The sequence below is a fragment of the Pseudopodoces humilis genome, chromosome 3 (assembly GCF_049639895.1).
Source record: "Pseudopodoces humilis isolate 2021_Gansu_Grassland_sample_001 chromosome 3, ASM4963989v1, whole genome shotgun sequence".
Classification (NCBI taxonomy): Eukaryota; Metazoa; Chordata; class Aves; order Passeriformes; family Paridae; genus Pseudopodoces; species Pseudopodoces humilis.
The window spans coordinates 66,267,050-66,287,779 of NC_142202.1; the positions used below are offsets into that span (position 1 = coordinate 66,267,050).

Consider the following 20,730-nt stretch of genomic DNA (forward strand, 5'->3'; position numbering starts at 1 on the left):
TTGCTTTACCATCAGCTTTAAATTCCTTCCCTCTTAAATTTTGTCCTTCCATGTACCCTTCAGTATCTGATAATAAATGACACCGAGAGACAGATAGAATGAAAAATGATCCCAAGCATGCCTGTAGAAAGAAGTAAGGAGGAAAGGCTCTGCCTGTAACCCGATCTTAGGTTTTCTGAATTTTGCCCAGTTAAAGTCTGCAAGCCCTAGAGATATCCCTGACTTTTCACTGTGTAGATTCTTATGCCATTTATGGGAAGGTTTGTGTTTTTGAAAATATTCTTGAAAGGAATCTTGCTGGCAAGTGTTCATCTTCATGGTTTAGCCAGACTAAAGATTTTTCTGGTTTTGGTTGGTTTTATCTCATATATTTTGGCAAGTTTGTCTTTTTTTTTTTTTTTGTTGCTTTGTTTTGTGGGTTTTTTCCCCCTGGAAACTGGCATCAGATTCACTGTAGACTATACAGGGAAAAATTGAAGAGCCAGCACTCACCTCCTACTCTCTCCTTCATGCACACACCTCATCATTTGTAAAGCACATTTTTTTCTGAATTGTGTTATATCTGGAAGGTTTTCATCTGTGCCGTGATATTTCCTAACTTTTTGAAAAATCAGCTCTTGAAGCAATGCTATTACTTCATTAGTCTTATAATTAAAACAATCTAATATTTTCTATCAGAAGAGCTTGTTTAGTTGCTTTTCCAGTTTTTTTAGAAACTTTTCCAGACTTTACCTGATTGTGGGTGAATTTTCCAGGATTGATACCAGCCACGGGTGAGGCACAGGCTGCCTCTTTCTCTGCCTGGAAGCAAAAAATGCTGCTCAGAACAATACAAGAAAACTTTTGTTAATGGATGTTGGAGAAAGAGCTTGATATTTAGTAGGGATTGTTGCACTGTGTGTGCTTTTTCGCTATCTAAGAAAACTTTGCTTCAAAATAACCAAGGCTTTAAAAATATAATTAGACTTTACATGTAATAACTGAACATATTCATTAAAATTTGACAGTTGCATTCTCTATTTCTAATATTTTGGGAAAACTCAAAGGTGCTTGGGGCCTTCCTGTCAGCATAGAGAGGACTTGCTGGTGGCTTCCTTGGTAAACTTCTGCCCCTGTTTCTGCAGTATTCTTTACCCACAGCAGACTGCAAACCTGACATGGATTAAAAGCTGTTTCAGCAGCCCTCTTTGTCCTGCATGGATGACAGCAGTGAAGAGTGGTGCACACAAGCCTGTTCAGGTTTCTGTATGCTGAGTAAGGGCAGTGGTCACAGGGTGGTCATATGATGAAAGTACTTGAATAAGACCCTGGAGGATCTCTCTGTCTCTTTCTCTGTCTCTTTAGCTTTCCATGCATCTCTCCTTGTCTTCTGTGGCACAAAAGTTAGCTGCTATTGCTGTCCAAATAAACCACTACATACTGCAGAACATTAAATTCCCTGAAAGAAATGCCCTGGACTTTTCAAGTTGGACATCCAAAATTAGTAGAAAATACTCATAGTATTTTTGTATTGCCTTAGTTCCTTTCTGGGCTATTTCTCCACTGCAGAAAGTATATTACAAAGAAAAGAGCCACAAAAAGTGTTTAATGAATATTTGTAAAGCATTTGGATATTACAGTCATGAACACTATAATAGAGGCTGCTAGGAAAGAAGCCATTAATGTAATTTTGTAACTGGCATTGAGAGCAGATGCTAAACAATGTAAATTGTTTAAAACAGTAAATGAACTCTATCTATGCAATGACAAAACAAAATAGAGAGTAACTATTCAGTGAGCAGCATTCATATTAACACTGTAGGGAGCACTGGATATGACCATGTAATTAAAGATGGTATCTCAGTGGATCTTCTGAAAATGGCTGAGTGGATGCCATGAAAGTAATATTAATATTGTCGTCTCCTAACTTTGAAGTACTTGGGTGAGCAGTTACAGCTTTCTATAACAGAAGATTTTGAGGCATTTAAAATGTAAACTTCATATGCTGTTGGAGCTTTTCTGTATTTGTTTTAGCTCTTATACAAGCTCTCTTCATTTCAGAAGAAACTGGGATATATGTGGTTTCAGTATAGATAGTATCTGGGCTTTTTTGTCCTCACCCAAGAATTTTGCTCTAAATGTAATAATTCTTAGCTTTTCTCAGTTGAAGAAATCTATTCTCCTCAGCCTAGTACTACAGACACAGTTAACACACTTGAGTTAATCTCTGGAGGGCCAGATAACATTTTTGCCAGCACCATTTTTTCCCTAATGGAGACTTCTGGTTGAGAACTACAGGAATTTCAACAAACCCTCTCAGCTGTTGACATTTAACAGCCTCATGAGACTTACCCTAACATGAGAAGAGAAATCCCAGTTGTAAGCACTTACAAAAAGTGAGAAGCAAGATGCCCTTATGCCACAAAGTTCTGATCCAGGATAGAATTATGCTGTTCATTTTAAAGTCCTCAACAATTTTTGAAAATAAATATTATGTGACAGATTTTCTGTTATTCATTCTGTTATTTCTTCATTTTATTTTTCAGCATTTTTTGTCCCTTTTCCACTCTCTTCATTCCTGTTGTAATGATCACATCCTTTATATATGGTTGTACCTTTCTGCTAACTCAGGCCTCAGAATTTTTGCTTTCAATTGAACATTAACAAAATTAAGAGTATGTCTCAGACCTCTGCTTTTAGCCTTATCTTACATACAGTGTCCTGCAACTTGAATGAAAACTGAAATAATACCCTCCATATCCAAGCTACAACTACTTATTAGAGGAAATTCAGTGTCGTCAGCTATGACATTGTGGAGTTAATTCTGACTTTTCTCCTATATATGCATATTAAATCTATGTAATGGTAGAGGATGAAAGTGGAAAACTGGTTAGCATTAAAGGAAATGGGTGGAAAACTTTCACATCATTTTGTCTGCTGGTTTTCAGTGGGAATAACAAAAGAACATTGAGGGATCTGCTGAGATTTCCATGAAAGGTAAAAAATTGCAGATGTTATTTCAGGGTTGGTGTTTAGCTTGGTCATGGGCACCTTACCCATATCCCAAGGGGGGATGCTCACAGAGTCCTTAATCATAAATTCACAGTTTCTGTTGGAACACAATTGTGAAGGAGCTGCCCAAGGAGTGACATGTCCAAAGAAATATTTTGACTGGCCCATGAGTGGGGTGCTTTGGCTCAGCACACACCTTGTGTTAGGGTCAGGATTTAGCATGTTAGGGATTTAGGAGAGACCAAGAAGAGAGGTTGAATGTAGGGATGTGTGGGGTCTGTGAAAGGGGTGTTCAAGGAATGGCAGGCTGCCAAAAAAATATTTCACTTGAGAGCTGGAGAATGGCTAGGAATCCTTTTTTGGGAGGAAGTTAGTTCTGAGTGTTGGATAGAGTTAATTTCAGGACATAAAAAGCCCACAGTTCCCAGATTAGTTGAGATCTTCTGTAAAATCTTCGGTCTCTATCTCAGATAAGTGCATTGCACAGATTTGATCAGAGGGGGATTTGGCATTAATGAGAGGGAAGAAAACTCATTTGCATACTCTTTCTTTTTGTTATGGGGATATTTGTGGGTTTTGTTTTTTCCACTGGGGCTTTTGTCCTTTTCTAGGCATGTTACCAGACACTGGAAATTTTGCCATATGCCATTGGAGAACTTTCCCTTCAGATTTTTCTTTGCTTTAGCTCTTGGCCCATGTTACTCTTCCTCTCTTCTACTGTCCAACTTGAAAGTTCCTGTCATATCTTCCTGCTGAAAGAAGAAAAGTGCATAAGTAGGAGTGACTATTTTTATTTTAGTGGATTTTTGTGTAACAAAGCACTGGGGTACAGAAAGCAGAACCAGGTAAATGGGGCTTTGATGTTTAGATGGAGATCAGCAGCTCAGTGCACCCTGGAGGACAGAAGGCTTCTCAGGAAAGGCAGTGATGTGGCCAGATAGCACTACCAACTTCCTTTGAACTCATGACTCCATTGTAGCTCAAACTGGGCTGAATAGGTAGGCTGAATAGTGAGTGTAAGGTGACATGATCTCTGTTTCTTAAAAAAATTGCCCTTCAAGCATAACCACCAGCATTCAGCTAGATGAAGATTTCCTTTGCTGGAAGAAGGTATTTAGAGGTCTCAGTAGTGATACTGTCACAGTCAGGGAACATGCCATGGCAAAACCTGCTATGATCCATGATGTGATACGGTGAGGGTAAACGTGCTGGTGGAACTGATGGCCAAAGCAGATGTGATTACTACTCTCTCAATAACCACAACAAATCACACTGGTATTCCAATATTGAACATCATCTGCAACAAGTGAAGACTGTGTTTGTTATGGACCTATATGAAGGTCATGTTTTCCGTTTTCAAAGTTGTCTTATATGTGGTGGCCGAAATGACCTGGAATTACCCTGGAATTTTTAATGAACATATTTCCAACAGTTACGAATGATGGTGTAAGCAAGGGATTCAGAGGAAGCTGCTAGAAACAATCCCCCAAAAACAGATCTGGCATTCTACACTTAAAAGGGGATTGAGGTGTTGGATGCAGTGTTGGCCAAGAAAGCATGTTCCTGCATCTTGCTGTCAGAAGAGTGCTATTGTAGCACTAGCCAGACAGCTCCTGCTAGAAATGGAAAATTGTGTCCAATTCTGAATGCACTCATTTGTGCCACACCTGGTAATCTACTGATCCAGCACAGTCATGACCTAAAGTGACCTGGCTGTGAGCTGTAGTTCAGACTGATACAGTGTAAGAATTGTTAATTCAAATTTCTCCTGGACTCTCTGGTGCCAACTGCAATGAAGTCAGAGAAGTTACTTAACTTGCTCAATGGATAGTGCTTCATGTTTAGTTCTTGTTTTCCAAGTGCTCTGTTCTAAAACTTTCATCTGTCTTTGAGCTATAAAACATGAATAGATTTACGAAGAATTGGGTGTTGTTTTGGTCTGACCTTCCTAACCTGCAGAGCAATATCTCATGCTGAGCAATTACTTTGATTCATTATTACTTTTTAGAGCACTTTTCCCTCCAAGATAAAAACTTTGGATGAAGTAAAATATTAAGCCTTTTGAAGCATAAGTTCAATTGCTAGAAATTGAAATAAGCTCTTCATGCTTTATAAAAGGAATTTAAAATTCTATTACTCTGAAAATAGTGCTTTAAATTCAGATGTGCTTTAGTTAAAAAAAAAAAAGAATAACGAATTAAATTATTTGCTTTGAAGTTAAGAGATGGTTTTTTTCACATTCAGTATTTTGGTACTGTATAATTATTATTGCAAACCAAATGGCTTTGAACTAAGAATCAAATATTCAAGTGCTATTAAAAGCAATTTTCCCTGTATTTTTCTGAGATATTTTAATCAGTTCATATAAAGTGAGGTAAATGAGGTAATACACAATATGCGTCCACTTTTCACCCTCCATAATAATTGCTTCAGTCACACTTACCTCATCTAATGCTGTTGCTCTAATTATCTTATTCTGCAAGATAGGATGTTTTTAACTGCTAGGCTTATCTAGAGTCAGAACCTACATACTATACATCCTCTATATAACCTTTAATGGGAATTTCATATCGATTTAAGTGAAGTTTTTCCAGCCTAATAAAAATAACCATATAAAATGAAACGTTTTGAAATCAAAGAAGCAGATACTTATGCCTAAACGCAATGTACTTATGTGCATATTATTTTCCTAGATCATGGTTTATGTTGTAGACATGGTTTTACATACACAGAGTAATAGTATATTAATTTATATTTCCAAAATAAACCAATGGTTTCCTCTAGTTGCATAGGTTGTACTACTGCTCAAGTTTTCAGCTTTAGAAATTTGAGTTATTAACAGTGTATATTCAAATGCTGAGTCACATAAAGACTATATGTTGACTATCTTGACCATAAAATCCATTCTTGCTAAGGATGGATTGGGATCTTTTGGGTTTGGTACAAAATTAAATTCTTTTGAAAAAGTGCTGTCCTTGTAACCTAAGAAGAAATGAGACAAAAAATCAAACATTTTTTCCTATACACTCTTATGAGGATCAGTCACTTTGGACAATATTGAGTGATATATAATACTTCAAGAGGAAAAATATTAATTTTTTTTTGGCTCACATAGTTTGTTAGATTTCAGATGTTATTCTTAGAGCAGGTTTATTTAGATATTTCAGAAAGATTCTAATTCAGATTTTAGGGCAGACAGATTTTCATTGGGACTTTAATACAGTTGAACTTGTACTCTCATTTCTTTGACAAGAACAGTAGTCAAGGATTTGAACATTTATTGATTACTTAGTTTTCTATGGTCTAATGAATGAATGAATTAAATTAATTAGTTTAATTAATAAACACATTTAACTAATTAAAAGTACTACTAACATATTCCAGCTTTCTAGTGAGATTACTTTGCTTGCCAAATATGTGCCAAGACCTATTTTATCCAAATCATCTTGAACTCAGCAGACAGAAATATGGTCTTGAAAATCTGTCTTTAATTTTCTTTTGTTAATAAAGCATATTCAGTGTAGGTTAGTTCTGTCTGTATTTGCCTCTTTTTATTTCCTCTTTGTTAATACAAACCTTGTTATCAGTCCTCACACTTGATCAGCTAAGGTATCACCCAGTATTCTCATTTATTTCCTCTATTCCTCTTGATGACTGCAAGCCTTGCAGATATCAAAATAATTTGTTGATGATTCCATCTATACTTTTCACTAGTAATTGACAAATCTAGTAGGCAACTTACTTGTGGAGAATTGATTTATATTTGAAGTTTGTATAATAGTTTCAGCTATGATTAATTTAAAAGGAATTCTCCTATGAGCATATGGCATTTTTCTGGTACCTATTTATCATCATTTGCTTCAAATAAGAGATGGAGCTAATCTTGGAAAGAGCTCTGCATGTTTGTTTGAAGGAAGCTGAGCACCACCCCAGTTGAAAATGCTGACTCATGTCTGTCTTATTTCTGTTTAATTTAAACTCAGCACAAAGCAGCGAGAGAGCTAGATTTTATCTTCAGAGAAGCAAATTAAAATTATTGCTTGAACAAGCCTTTGTGAACCACAGGGTTTAGTGAGGGAGGAAAAATGTTTTAAAAGGCATAGATTGGAGTAGATTTTCACAGAACACAGTTGTTGGGATGTTTGTAGTGACTCGAGGGGCACTCTGGGGTTTTTTTTTTGTCAAAAAGCAGTAAAGCTGAAAAATTGTCAGTAACTTATTTGAGGTATTGACGTGGCAGTGGAATGAGGAAGCAGGGTGATTTACACCTTGAAATCTGAGAGCCCTTCTGCAGTTTCAGAGATCTTTTGGCTTTTAAGATATTGGGTTGTTAGCACACGCCTGCACCTCTACATAGTTCAAGTGGCATCAATGGACTTGGTATCAATTTCTGCCCTTCTAGCCTTGGTAAATTTTCTTGGTGATTTTTTTTCTGGGTCAAGAACAGGCTGTCACTTCTGAATGCTTGTTGCCTTGAAAGCAGCAAGACTTTTCATCAGCAACAAAATCCAGATTTTGCTCAAATGTATAAGCGATGTTTTCTAGCAATAAATTTGTTCTGTAGTTCTCATTGGCTTTTCACCCCCATGCTATTGACATTTAATTAACATAGCACAGATTATCTCTCGGTAAATATGTTTATAAAGCATGTTTATAAAAGCTAAACTGTCTTCCTGGGATGTTTCACTGAGTGGTAAAATTAATGGTTTTTATTTGTTCAGGTGGTTCTTTGGCCCCATCAAACGAGCAGATGCCGAGAGACAACTGTTGTACCCTGGAAACCAGGAAGGAACCTTCTTAATCCGAGAAAGTGAAAGTCTAAAAGGCGAATACTCACTCTCAGGTATATTCTAGTTTTTCATCTGAAGCAATGTTTTAAAAATTTCTCAGGTGATCTGGGCTTTTTCATCTTTGAGAACAATAAACTGTGAACATAAAAATGAAATCAAGTTCATAATAATGATTTTTTTCCCCCAGGAAAAAAAGAAAAACTTGGAAAAAGTAATTTGAATTTATATTTTAGAGACTTTGTTTATCAATATAATCAGAACAAAAATTAACTTTTTTATGCTTAATACTTCCAGTGTTCTAGCTCTCTTAAAATAGTATTTTCATGACCAAAGCATAAAAAATTACATTACAGTTGTAAACTGGTGCTCTGATTAGTACACAAAACAAATATAAAAATAAAAGCATGTTGACAGATATCTTCAATTTAAGAAAAGGAGATTTTGGTTAGTGCTTACTCTTAGGTTTATATTTATTTGTTTTCTGGGATAAAATCATAGGAAGGTCTTCAAAGCTATACTTTAGAGTCAGTGATGTTTCATTGAAAATTTCACTTTAAACATCAGTAAAAATTAGATTGATAATGATGATGCATTTTGAAATTTAGGTCCTTTATTTGAATCTGAATGATTATCAAATTAGGACACTTATTCATTAATAATTTTACTCACTTGAATCTAAGTAAATGATGTTTTTCCATGCTGTAGATATTTGCCATTTTAGGTAGTAAATGTGATTTTTCATAGGTTGTTTTCTGTGTACACTTCCCATCAAACTTGTCATACAACTGTGAGTTAGGAGTATAGTGCTGTCCTTGAGACAACAGAGCTATATACCCAAGCTTCCTCGTGTGTTCTACTTATTCCAGAGCCAGGAAAGGATTTGATTTTGAATAAACCATGAGTAGTCATGTGCAGAATTATGTCAGTAAAATGAGAGACACCTTGTTCATAATGAAATTCTTTCATATTGACTTCTCTTCTGCTTGGATGATTATGTGTCATCCACCTTCTGAACATTACATAGAAACGCAGCTTAATGAAATGTTGACACATTCTTAGTTTCACTTTCCCAATTATAAGTAAAAGTGTGCATTCAATGTCTTGTGGTAATGTGAGGAATGCTTTTTATTGCCAAGACAAAGAAATGTGGAGTGAAATACAGGGAAGTTTATTGAAATAAATGTGATATTTACAGTACTGAGGCAGTTTACTCCACAGTTTTCAGTTTGCCCTCAAGGAAGTTGGTCCTTGCCATGAAGTGCTTGAAAGAAAACTACCTTTAGCAAGAAGTCAGACTGCTCCTGAGTTGTGGTAGAACTGACCCCTTTGTGTGTGTACACTTTCATCCAAGGACTGAATTACAGCCGCAGACCTTTCAAAATGCTTTCTCTCCATGTGCCATCTTATCGCTGTGCTACATGGTTTCAGCTTCCTTCAAGTGTTCTTCATTAATGAACTGATTTCATCCAAGGACTGGGCTAGACTAGTAACAGGGTGATGTTAAGCAGGGAAAGAAACATAAGCCTGTATTATCTTCTTAATGATGGCACTTGAATACATGGCACTTTACTAAAAATCAATGAAAGAACTTTTGCTTGTGCACCTGGGGGTGGGAATGCAAATTCTTTTTTGTTACTCTCCAATATTCTCCTTCTAGGAAAGATTTAAAATCTTAATTATTTATCCCACATCCTAACCACTTCTGTAACAGGAAAGTAGATGTATCTTAGGTAAACTATGAGTTACTCCAGAGAAAAATTCAAGAGAATGAAAATAAATATTAGGCCAGCATTTGTAGTAGTATTAGACCCACCCTTTGATGCTGTTTAGTTTTTTCATTAAAAATTTTGGATAGTAAATTTATTCTGATCTAGTATACTTGATTAAATTATGAAATTATGTCTTGTGGTAGCCTTTTTTTTGCATTTTTCTATAATCTTATTTGGGAAGAGAAGATTTGATGATGACTGATAAGAGCAAGATATGAAACCAAAAGTGTGGATTTCTTTCATGATGGTTTGTTTGATTAAGGAAGGTAAATGTGGCACTGAAGAAAATAATATACACAAGGCTCCAGCTGCAGGAGCCAGCTCTCCTTCATGCACAAACATGGGCTGTCCTCTGAAAATGTATGCAAGAATATATGTATCATCTCAGATTTATTAAACATTTGTGCTCTTTTAGGCAAAGAAAGAGGATAAACTCTGAAGCAATCTGTAGACATTATTGGTGGCATCATTTCTCATCGCTGCTGTATCTTTTAGCAGCTTCCCAGAGTTGAACATAATTTATCCTTAACGTGCTACTTCAGCCCAAAGAGCTAAATATTATTTGCTGCTTACTGAATTGGCTTAGCTGAATGGCATCTGTTTGTATTATTAAAGCTCTTTTGCTTCCAACCTAATAGTATACATCATGGTCTAGATGTTTTATGTCCATAATCTCCTTACTTATTGTCTACTTCTTGTAAAGCTAGTGCATTCTAAAGCAAAAAGTGAAATGGTTTGTATTGTGGGAAGCATTAGTAGGAGAGGAGGTTGTTCAGTTCACCAGGTGCTATGGAGAAGAGACTTGTCCTGCAATCTTTCCTGTTTGTGCCATCACAGGAATTATGTGACACTAAAGCTGAAGCTGGAGGGTGACTTCTATCTCCATGGTAGCTGATACACTAACAGGGGAGAAGTCACAGCCCAATATTTTTGGAATTAGTCCCTAATTTCTGCTTCCAAGTTTTTCAGTCTAGAAACATTAGATTTCAAAAGTCCCATCTTCTCGAGGTCTGATTGCTTCTGCTCTAGCTTTTATTGCTGTTTCGGTTTCATTGCAGAGTAGATGATAATGGCTTGAAAAGTGAAAACCTGGCTTTCAGAATTAAGATCTTTAAGAAAATATTTTAATTCTCTGTCCAGAATGCCACTTAAGTAAAAAAGAAGCTGAAAAGGAATAGAGATTTTACCCAAGAACCCATAAACTGATTTTATGATTTTCATGTTTGATTTCATACTCATATGGGCAATAAGATATATAAGAGATTTAATGTTAATTAAGGAGACAAATGATCTCCTTAGTAAGAAAAAAAAGTTTAAAAAATAGTCAATCTTTCATGAAAATTACATTTTTTACTTCTAACTTGCCTTGTTGGGAAAACTCTCAATTTGTAAGGTTTGAATAATGAATAATTATTTCAATTAAAACAAAAGATTCATGTTCAGAAAGGTTTTTATCATCTATGAACAGTGAAATAGAAAGCTCATCAAGCCAGATAGGCCACTGACATGTGTTACTATAAATTTAGAGTGTTTGACATTTTAAAAATAGGTTTTCCCATTTTAAAAATGCACATGTTGTCGACAGATTTTTATGTTGATGACTCCAGCATCTGGTGTGAAATGCATTAAATTTTAAACATGTTGGTGCCATCTTAGATGTTACCTCTTTTTAATTAAAAGCCATAATTTAGATGTGCTCAGTTTAATTGAGTATCATTGCCAGTGATAGCGGGAGGCTCTGTACTTAGCCCATCACTGAATAATGGTATCGGAAAGACTTATTGCATTAAATAACAATGTAAATGGTTTATGTTTTCTTCAGCTATTTTTTTCCCATGCTTCTAAAAGAATATTGTGTGCTTTTCTCTTGGGTTCCAGCATAGGAGAAACGGGCAGTTGTTTAAGGCAGCAGACTCATAAAACTGGCAAAATCATGGCCAGATTAAGAAGATGATTTTGGATCTGTCTCTGCACCCGTTCTGTGCTGGTGAGAGTGATCTCATGAGTCACCCTCCTCCCACATCCACTCTGGGCATGGAGGCAGAGCAGGGGTGCTGCTGGTGGCAGTGCTGCATGCCGAGTGCTGGGGGAGGACTGCTCACAGGAGCTGTGTTGGGACACATCGTTTTTGGCAGTAATGGAACATTAGTGTCTCCATGATTCATTTGGTGAAGGTGTTGACTCTGCTGATGCCACCATAAATTTTTGTGCCTTGGGGAAGAAGTAGTAAATTATTTTATTCACATTCTTCAGGTGGCAAAATCTGCTTCTGTTTAACCCAGTCATGTGAAGATGGATGGCTGGGAGAGGATAATCCTTCTGTTAGACTGAACCTATGTGGAAATCTAGTGGAGAGCTGTAATTCTTTTGGAAAGGGCAAGCTGAGGAGAAAACCCCTGCAGTCTTCAAAGTCAGCTACTGTCAAGCTGTGTGAAACTGAAGTTACAATCCTGTCCTGGTTAGTAGTCTGGCATGGATGTAGAGATGCCTGGAAGGATTATGGGTAGTCCTTTCCTGAGTGATATGTGTTCTGTACAATTTTGGCAGAGGAGCCACACTGTGCTGCAGAACTCCAGGTGTGTGCCGCAGGGCTTGTGCAGCCAAACTCAGCCTGAAAATACAAGTAAACAATGCCTTGTTAAATACTGCACTAATCTCAGCTATCTGTTATGAGATGAGATGGTATCAGTGCAGAAATTTTCTGCAGCTTCTCCACACACATCACCACCTGACCTGGATGCTGTCAATCATAAGGCTTTGTAAAAGGCTCATTTAAGAAATTAGAGCACTTCCTTCAAACCAGCTCTTGCATTATTACTTCATAAGTAATAGTTATACTACTGCTAATAAATCAGGTAGTCAAACTACTATTACTTGTGATATACAGCTGAGACTGGATTAACACAGTCATCCTGTTGGCATTTTGTTCAATGCATCATAAAAACTAATTAATTTGTCTCGATTAATTTTCCTTTGAACTTTGGAAAAGTCGTTACTTCTTCAGTCTGTTGTTACTGAATTATTCCCTCTTTCATTTTGCTCCAGCTCATTTCCAAATGATACATCACAAAAACATTCATAAATTTTATAGTTAAAAAGAAGTAATTATGAGTGTTAATTCAAAAATAAATATAAATTGAAAAGTGTGATGTAATATGGATTTTGTTTACAAATATTCTCATTCCTGTCCTCACATAGAATTGTAAGTTCCCAGGTTCCTAAAAACACTACCTGAGGTGGAGTATTTTGAAAAGCTCCTGCCTGCTCTCTGGTGGTCTTGGATGACAATCGCACAGTACAGTGCAAAAATATTTGATCATCCACGATAGTACTTAAGGAAGGAGAGATTTCCTCTTTGATTTCATCACTTAGATGGATAGAGAGAAATTATTCTTCCTATCAGCTTCGCTAATTTCATGCAACCTATTCTACATTTTTTCTACATACAATATGTAACCATGTATTCTTCTGTTATTATAACCAAAGCTATTGCCAAGATGCATACAGTGGTACAGTATAAAGAATCAGTCTTCTAGGTTTGTTGTGGAACATTGTTAATGTTAGAGCTAACAGCTGGGGGCTTCTCTGGAGCTAAATCAGTTACCCTTCTGTATGAAATATAAACTCTGTATTGCCTATTGAACATGGAGAGCGATGTGTAAATGATGGAATGTCTTGTAAATGATAACCACACTAAATATGTTTTCAGCTCTTCTGAACTGCCCTCTCTGATGATTCTGAGTCTACTATTGCTTCTAATGATAGTCCTTTGAAAAGATCTCTAAACTAGTAGTCTCCCAACTTTTTTTTTCCTTTTTTTTTTTTTTTTGTTTGTATTTTTTTGTGTGTTGTGTGTGTGATTTATATATATTTTTTTGTCTCTCTCTGGTCTTGTGCTGGTCCATGTCTAGCCCCAGCATGCAGTGGCCCAGTCTTTTTTCTGACACATCTAAAGAGTGCTCCAATGGTCAGAGGGAGGGGCACTTTGTCTGTCATGATATGCAGAAAAGTAACCTACAGGAGATGAGGAATAGTCTTATTGATTAAAACACAACAGATTAGAATAAAAAAAAATTCCACTAAAGATGAATTAATCAACTATTTGAAACAGAGCATTATTCACCTTATTTTTACATATTCCAAACATGCAAAAAATTAAAAAAAAAATACCTTGGAAGATGTGAGTGCTTTTCAGAGAACCACGGCTATGGAGAGTATATCTATTTCCTCTAAAATGCCTGCCAACCCAGCAGCTTTAGTTAATACTAAAATAAGGGACGATAAAAGAAATATTAAAAACTGACTAAATTACTGCTGTCAATTAGATACTTTTGGCTGGTTTTGGTGTCTTCAAAGATGGGAAACACAAGCTGGCTCACAGAAGATTTATTTATGTACTTCAACATCAGTTCTTACGGTGGAGAATCTCCAAATCTGAATAGCTGAAGACTAATCGGCAAGATGCATATAACTATCTGAATAATGGGCTTTGGTTTGAAAGAGGCTTTTTATAATTGCCATATTTGGAAGTAAGATAATTTATTTTAAGGTCCTCATAAATATATTTAGAAACATTGTGATGGTTTGGGTATGAATTATATTGTACCACCTCAGTAATTCCTGAGCATTTAATATATTTAAATCTTTTTAGTTTTTGACGGTACATCTGTGAAGCACTACAGGATCAAAAAGACAGATGGAAGCTTTTTCCTAAGCAAAAGGAAAACTTTCAAAACTCTGAATCAGTTGGTTGACTATTATAGCAAGGACAGTGATGGCCTCTGCGTGTTGCTCAGACAGCCATGCCTAAAGGTAAGGAGTGGATGCTACACTGTGCGAAGTATTTTTTTGTGAGCTAACTCATCAGATATCTGTCAGAAAGTGTTGATCCTATATCTGCTTCTACCATTTCAGAATGTTAATGATCTGCTTGTTTTCAGGAAGTTCTGGGTAGTGTTACAGTTTCATTCTTGAGGTTGACAAATTAATAATAAAGTACCACACCATTTTGAAAAAAATCACCAAGTGTCTGAGGGGGGAAATATGCCAAATCATTATTTCTGAATACCTTTTTATAAATACATATGGAGATGAAAAACTTCATAACTCTAGCTGTCTGTAAGTAATTATTGAGACAAAACCACAAGGTACTGGCAAACAATACGTCACTATTCGAAAAGCTTGCTAGAGGGATGATTTCTAATTTTTGCTTTTAATGTCAGGGTATTTTCTTTAGCATATTTCTTATTTCTAACAAAGAGCACCCAGTATGAGGGTTGTATTTATGATCTCAGCTCACTTCATCGCATGTGTATACTCTAAGGAAGCATTATTTATATCTGTTCCAGCTTTACATGTCATAGTTAACAATGATTTGTATATGTTGTTAAAAAATATTACAGTCTCAATTATCATATTATTCATTTTCTTTTATCAGATACAAACTCCTGCTACTTTTGATTTGTCTTACAAAACTGTTGATCACTGGGAGATAGACCGACGATCTCTGAAACTGGTGAAAAAATTAGGATCTGGTCAGTTTGGTGAAGTATGGGAAGGACTGTGGAATAATACCATCCCTGTGGCAATCAAAACATTAAAACCAGGTACTTGAATTATTCTTAAATGTTAATAATATGAAATATTAGCAAGATTACTCCTTTACTTTTTAATTGCTACAGCAAAGAGAGCCTGTATCTTTATATGCACTTATTCTTAAAATCCTCACACCTAGACATGAAGATTAGTAAAGATCTAGATCCAGATAGTCTTTGGTATTTTGAATTATAATTTTATACAGTTTTCTGTTTCTAGATGAGCTGAATTAATTCAACATCTGTGTCACATAAAAAGGCAGCCACAACAAGGGTTGTACCTATTTTTTACAGTATTGTTTGTATGGAAATGAGTTACTCTAGATTGAATAATCTGTAGGTGAAGTAATTGATTTACTAGCAGTTTGTCATCTGTAGGATTTTTCTAGTGATTAGGTGCTATATTACAGTGATTTCTTTGGTAATATAGAATACTTACTGTGCAAAATTTGTACTTGAGGAGTGATTTAATCCTAGTATTGCTTGAATAAAATTTTTCAAAGTTTTTGATACACAAAATTTATGCCCACTATTTGCACGTAATAAAAGATTGTGACTAATACAGCTTTTAGCATTTTTCTTAATTATGTTTCATTAACTTCAAGTAATTTGTGCATTTTCAAATGACAACACAAAATATCTACCAGCAGATGGCAAGAACCACATAGAGAAGAAAGGTAGCCTGGATAATATATATGTTATTTTAAAAAGAGATAACAACATGAGCTGTAGTTAATTGAAAAAGCTCGTGTTGACCACTAATGAACCTGATTCAGGAAGCAGAACAGATTCAGATCTTTGATTCAGAATAACATCAATATGTTTGAGCACTGCTTGAATGGTCTACTGAACAGGGAGGAATTTAAGCATACGTTTTAAGGTTCTCTTCTATCAGGATATCTTTTGTGTTTTGGGACATGCAAACTGAAAGAAAATAAGCACCTTTTTTTGTTTTCTCTGGTTAACTAAAAATATAAAACCTGCTGAGACTAAAGACCTCCTATAATTCATATGAAAGACGATACTTTTTTCCAGTGAACAGGTGTATCTCCCTAGTGACTCAGCAAACAGAAACCAGCTTGAAATCTCTTTTTCACTGGAATAAACATATGACTCACTGAAAATTTGTTATCACACATAGACTAGCACAGCATAATGGAAGAAACTCTTTCAGTTGTAATTCTTTTTGTAGTATCATAGCTGCCCTAGGAAAAAGGGCTTGATTAATCAATACTTTTTCTCCCTGTTTTTTCCACTCTAGTCTAAGTCTTGCCATGGTTAACAGCAGTGATTGCATGGTGGGTTGTATTGAGTTAGGGCAGACAGAAGCCCCACCTGGATGCAGTGCTTGGATAGCAGAGTTTGTGACCTAACACAATGATAAGGAAACCATGTGTTGCACACAATCTTGCTCAGAATGAACGCTTTGATTCCCAAAGCTGTCTTGATAAATTATGTAGTTAATGCTGAATCTCTTATCACTGTACTTTGTGAACTATCTCATTCTACAAAAATAGTTCAAACAGTCACAAATGTAAGCATTTAACCTTGTAGTATTACTTCTCCAGGGAATTATCCTCTTCTATACAGTATTTTTCACTGTATAGTGGAAGGCATTTGGAGTAACTTCCAGTAATCAGGACATTGGTTTTCCATAGCTTGTTCTCGTTGTTACTCATGAGGAATAACACTTCATTGGTTAAAGACAAACTACAATACCCTCACCCTAATCTGAGTAATAAATGTTTACCTTGGTACTAATAAAATTTCAGCAAAGGGTAGGGCTGATAATTTCATTCACCATAAAACAAAGTTGATAAATGAATGGAAAACGTAGTTAATGAGTAATCAAGAAACACGCATTGTGTTGATGACTGAAGCTTCCAATAGTCACATAAGCAATGTTTCAGGCTTCAAGTGTAAGACACTTACACTTGATGATTGTAAAATGAGCCTCTCCTATTACTTGGCTCAAAGATCTAAATCACTTGTCTTTACACTGGGACAAGAGGGGGCATATTTTAAACTACAGACTTTTCACTAAGCTGTTTTACATTGTAGACTCTCCGGACAAGCAAGTCATCAGAAAAACAGAGGAGTGTCTTAAACTCGAAGTGATCTGGCAAATGTGAGGGGCTGAGATGGAAAGGGTTCTGCTAAAAAGGCTTTACCACCAGAGAAATTGTGAAATGGAACAATGCTCTTATTACCAAGCAGGAGCAGGTTGATCAAGGGTAATCACATGGTGAGCAATGGAGAAGAGCATAATGCAATCAGAATGTTATGGATTTATAGGCCTGAAGGACAGAAAGGATTTCTGTTAGAGTTTTTCTGCTGAGCATTGTTTTGCAGTGTACTTCTGTTCTAGACCATATATAATTGGAATACTTTGTTGTTATATGCCATTACACATCATCCCTCTGCTGAGATTAGCATTTATGTTTAATCAAAACACAGCTTGTTCTTGACTACACAATAATGAGAAGTCCTCTAGTCCTAAAATGAAGGCACTGTAAGAATGTGTGCCTAATCTCACATTTGAATTTGCCTGATGTCTTCTCTTTAACCCTTGCTATGCCTTCTTGTAATAAAATAAAAGCCTATTTGAATGTATTAATTTTTCTTTCCATTCTGGAGGCAAACACAGCATGGGTAAAACCAATTTTCAGTTGTCTTTAGAAGGGCTAAATGCAGTTTCTTGCTATATAGTATCTTTCTCATTTCTCAAAAAATTTTTTTCTGGGTTTAAACTAATCTCTAGCTATGACTACTGAAGGGCTTAAAACCAATAATGACAAAGGCTTCCTGGCCTGTATCAGCAACAGTGTGGCCACAGGGCCCAGGGCAGTGATTGTCCCTCTGTGCTCGGTGCTGGTGAGGCCACACCTCGAATCTCATGTCCAGTTCTGGGCATCTCAGTAGAAAATTAATGGAGGTGCTGGAGGGTTTCCAGAGAAGGGCAAAGGATCTGGAGAAGAGTCTGAAGGGTAAATCCTATGAGGAGTGCCTGAGGGAATGTGGGTTGTTTAGTCTGGAAAAGGGAGGCTCAGGGAAAATCTTATCACTCTCTACAACTGCCAGAGAGGATGTTGTAGTGAGGTGAGGATTGGTGTCTTCTCCCAGGTAACAAGCAATAGGAGATGAGGAAACAGCCTCAAATTGTGCCAGGGGAGGCTTAGACTGGATATTGTGAACCCTTTTTTCATGCAAAGGGTTGTCAAACTGGAACAGGCTGCCTGGGGAACTGATGGAATTGTCATGCCTGGAAGGACTCAGAAGACATATGGATGTGGTGCTTGGGGTCAAGGTTTAGTGGGGAACATGGCAGTGCTGAGTGAATGGTTGGACTCAATGATCTCATAGATCTTTTCCAGCCTTAATGAGTCTATGATTCTATGACCCTATGACCTTCTAACATATAGGAAAAGTTAATTTCCCAGAATCCTGGTGAGATGGCAGTAATGAGTTTTCCCCAAAGTCCCTTTTCCCGTGATGCAAATGTGTGATTCCTGACTTGTGAGTGATTAAAGTACTCAAAGTCTGCTTCCATTCCAATTTGGAGCATATTAGCAACATTTTCCCTCTTTTTCAGTATCTGGCATCTCAGATATATCAAGGTTTTTTAAAAATTAGCAGGAAAAATATGCACTCACATATCAGATAAAACATATTCTGGATTAAAAATGAAAATTACAATGAGAAAATAACATGCTATTAAAGCACATTTTTTTATATTTATTGTAAAGTCTGGACTCCAGGAATCCAAAAATCCTAAAACTGCTTCCTTCCTCCTGGGTTTAACCTCACTCCTCAACACTCTACCTCCTCCTTCACTGTGGTGCAGCTTGACAAGGAATGAGGGTTGTGGTTAATGCATCACAAGTTGTCTCTGATGCTCCTTCTGCCTCAGAGGAAGGGCTCCTCACATCTTTCCCCCTGCTCCAGCAAGTTGTCACTCTCACAGGAGAGTCCTCCACAATCTTCCCCAGTTTGTGTTCTACCTCTGGGCTGCAGTTCTTCACAAACTGCCCCAGTGGGGGTCTCTTTCATGGGATGCAGTCCTCCAGGGGCAGACTGCTCCAGAACAGGTGGAATATTCCCCATTCACAAACTTCATTAACACCAAAAAAAAGAATCCTCCACACCAAAAACAAAACACCATAAGCACAAAACCAAAGTCAACAATTTGCACACAATCCACCTATTGTCCCTCCAGCACAATTACAACAACTGAAATTCCCTGAGATGATTCCACTTTTTGTTCTCAAATATCATTATCAATATCTTGCTCATTACCTCTCCTTATTCCTTTTACAATCTGTTGATCAGTATGACTATAAATAAAAAGCAGTAGTAATGTGATGTTTTCATTCAGATAATTCTCTTATTTGTCCCCTGGTTTGTTTGTCTCTGCTTTGGAGGCATCTTTGACATTTTATCAGCCACAACCATAGCCATGAATGTGTGAATGAAAGAAAAAAACATAAGAATATCTTGCCCTAAGGAGCATCTCTGACTTTTGAGCTGTTTGACCCACTGTTTTCAAAGAGGTGCAGGGATCAGTAGATAGGAAAACAGTCTAGAAACCAACAGTTGCTATTTCTGGTTTTGGCTCTGCTCAGCACTGTCTTGATGCAGGTCCCTGAACATGTCATTTCACATTTCTGTTTTTATTTCCTCACTGAGACACTGTTTTTTTTTCCTGTTTAAGTGGAAATCATTGCAGCAGGGATTTGCACTTTGTCCTATGTTGAGTGTGATGGATTTTCTAGAACCTATTGTCTGGGCTAGCTTGCATCTCCAGCTGTCAGCATGTGAAGCAGACATCTATCATCACCAATTAATTGTATCTGATAAAGTTCCTTATGCCTGTTGGAGCTGATGGATACATTTGTCATTATCATGTTTTAAAGTATCCCCCGAGCTTCTCTCTGCATGGAAACTGTCCAAGTAAGATTTTTTTTTCAGGAGGCTTTCCCAAAATATTGTCTGGGTTGGTACTGTCAGTGGAGTTTTTAATAACATTTTCAGTTCTTTAATTTGTCATCTCTTTAACATGTATGAAATGTAAAAAGCTTTGCACTCAAGGAAGTACACCAATTTCCCCTGGCAAAAAAAAATATTTTTTTATTCTATTTAATTCAGTATGTGGCCTTACATTGACTTGCTAGTTTACTTCTATATGGTGACAAAGCTGCTTGAGAACATCCAGAAACATATATTATTCATCTGTTAATGTGGATAAGCTATTTTAGTCTCTTGTGCTGCCAAATACTAAGTTTTTAAATGTTATGTCTTTATAACTCATAAAGTTCTTCAGAAGATCATAGTTATATGCTTAATGCAGTCTCCATATAAATTAATTTTCTATAAACTTTACTTAGAGGACTAGGTTCCTCTGAAATACAAGGGTACTTTGAAATAATTTGGGAAGGTTTATTAAAAAGTTGCAAACAAAGGGTCTTGTTTATCAAAGGGTTTATCAAATATTTAAGGGCCATTTACATTTAGGCCAGTGGAATCTGGAAAATAACTGATCTTCCTCTTTAATCCATTTCCAGGTTATCAGTGTTTGTCTCAGAATGT

At 36.4% G+C, this 20,730-nt stretch overlaps 1 protein-coding gene across 1 annotated transcript in view; it reads left to right on the forward strand.

Annotated features, from left to right (window-relative positions):
• The window catches only part of FRK (fyn related Src family tyrosine kinase), a 48,121-nt gene that overhangs the window by 13,966 nt on the left and 13,425 nt on the right, over positions 1-20,730 (forward strand). The window contains exons 2-4 of the mRNA XM_005518614.3: positions 7,713-7,834; positions 14,202-14,362; positions 14,988-15,156. Coding sequence (XP_005518671.3) covers positions 7,713-7,834; positions 14,202-14,362; positions 14,988-15,156 — 452 coding nt within the window. The remainder of the gene's footprint in view (positions 1-7,712; positions 7,835-14,201; positions 14,363-14,987; positions 15,157-20,730) is intronic.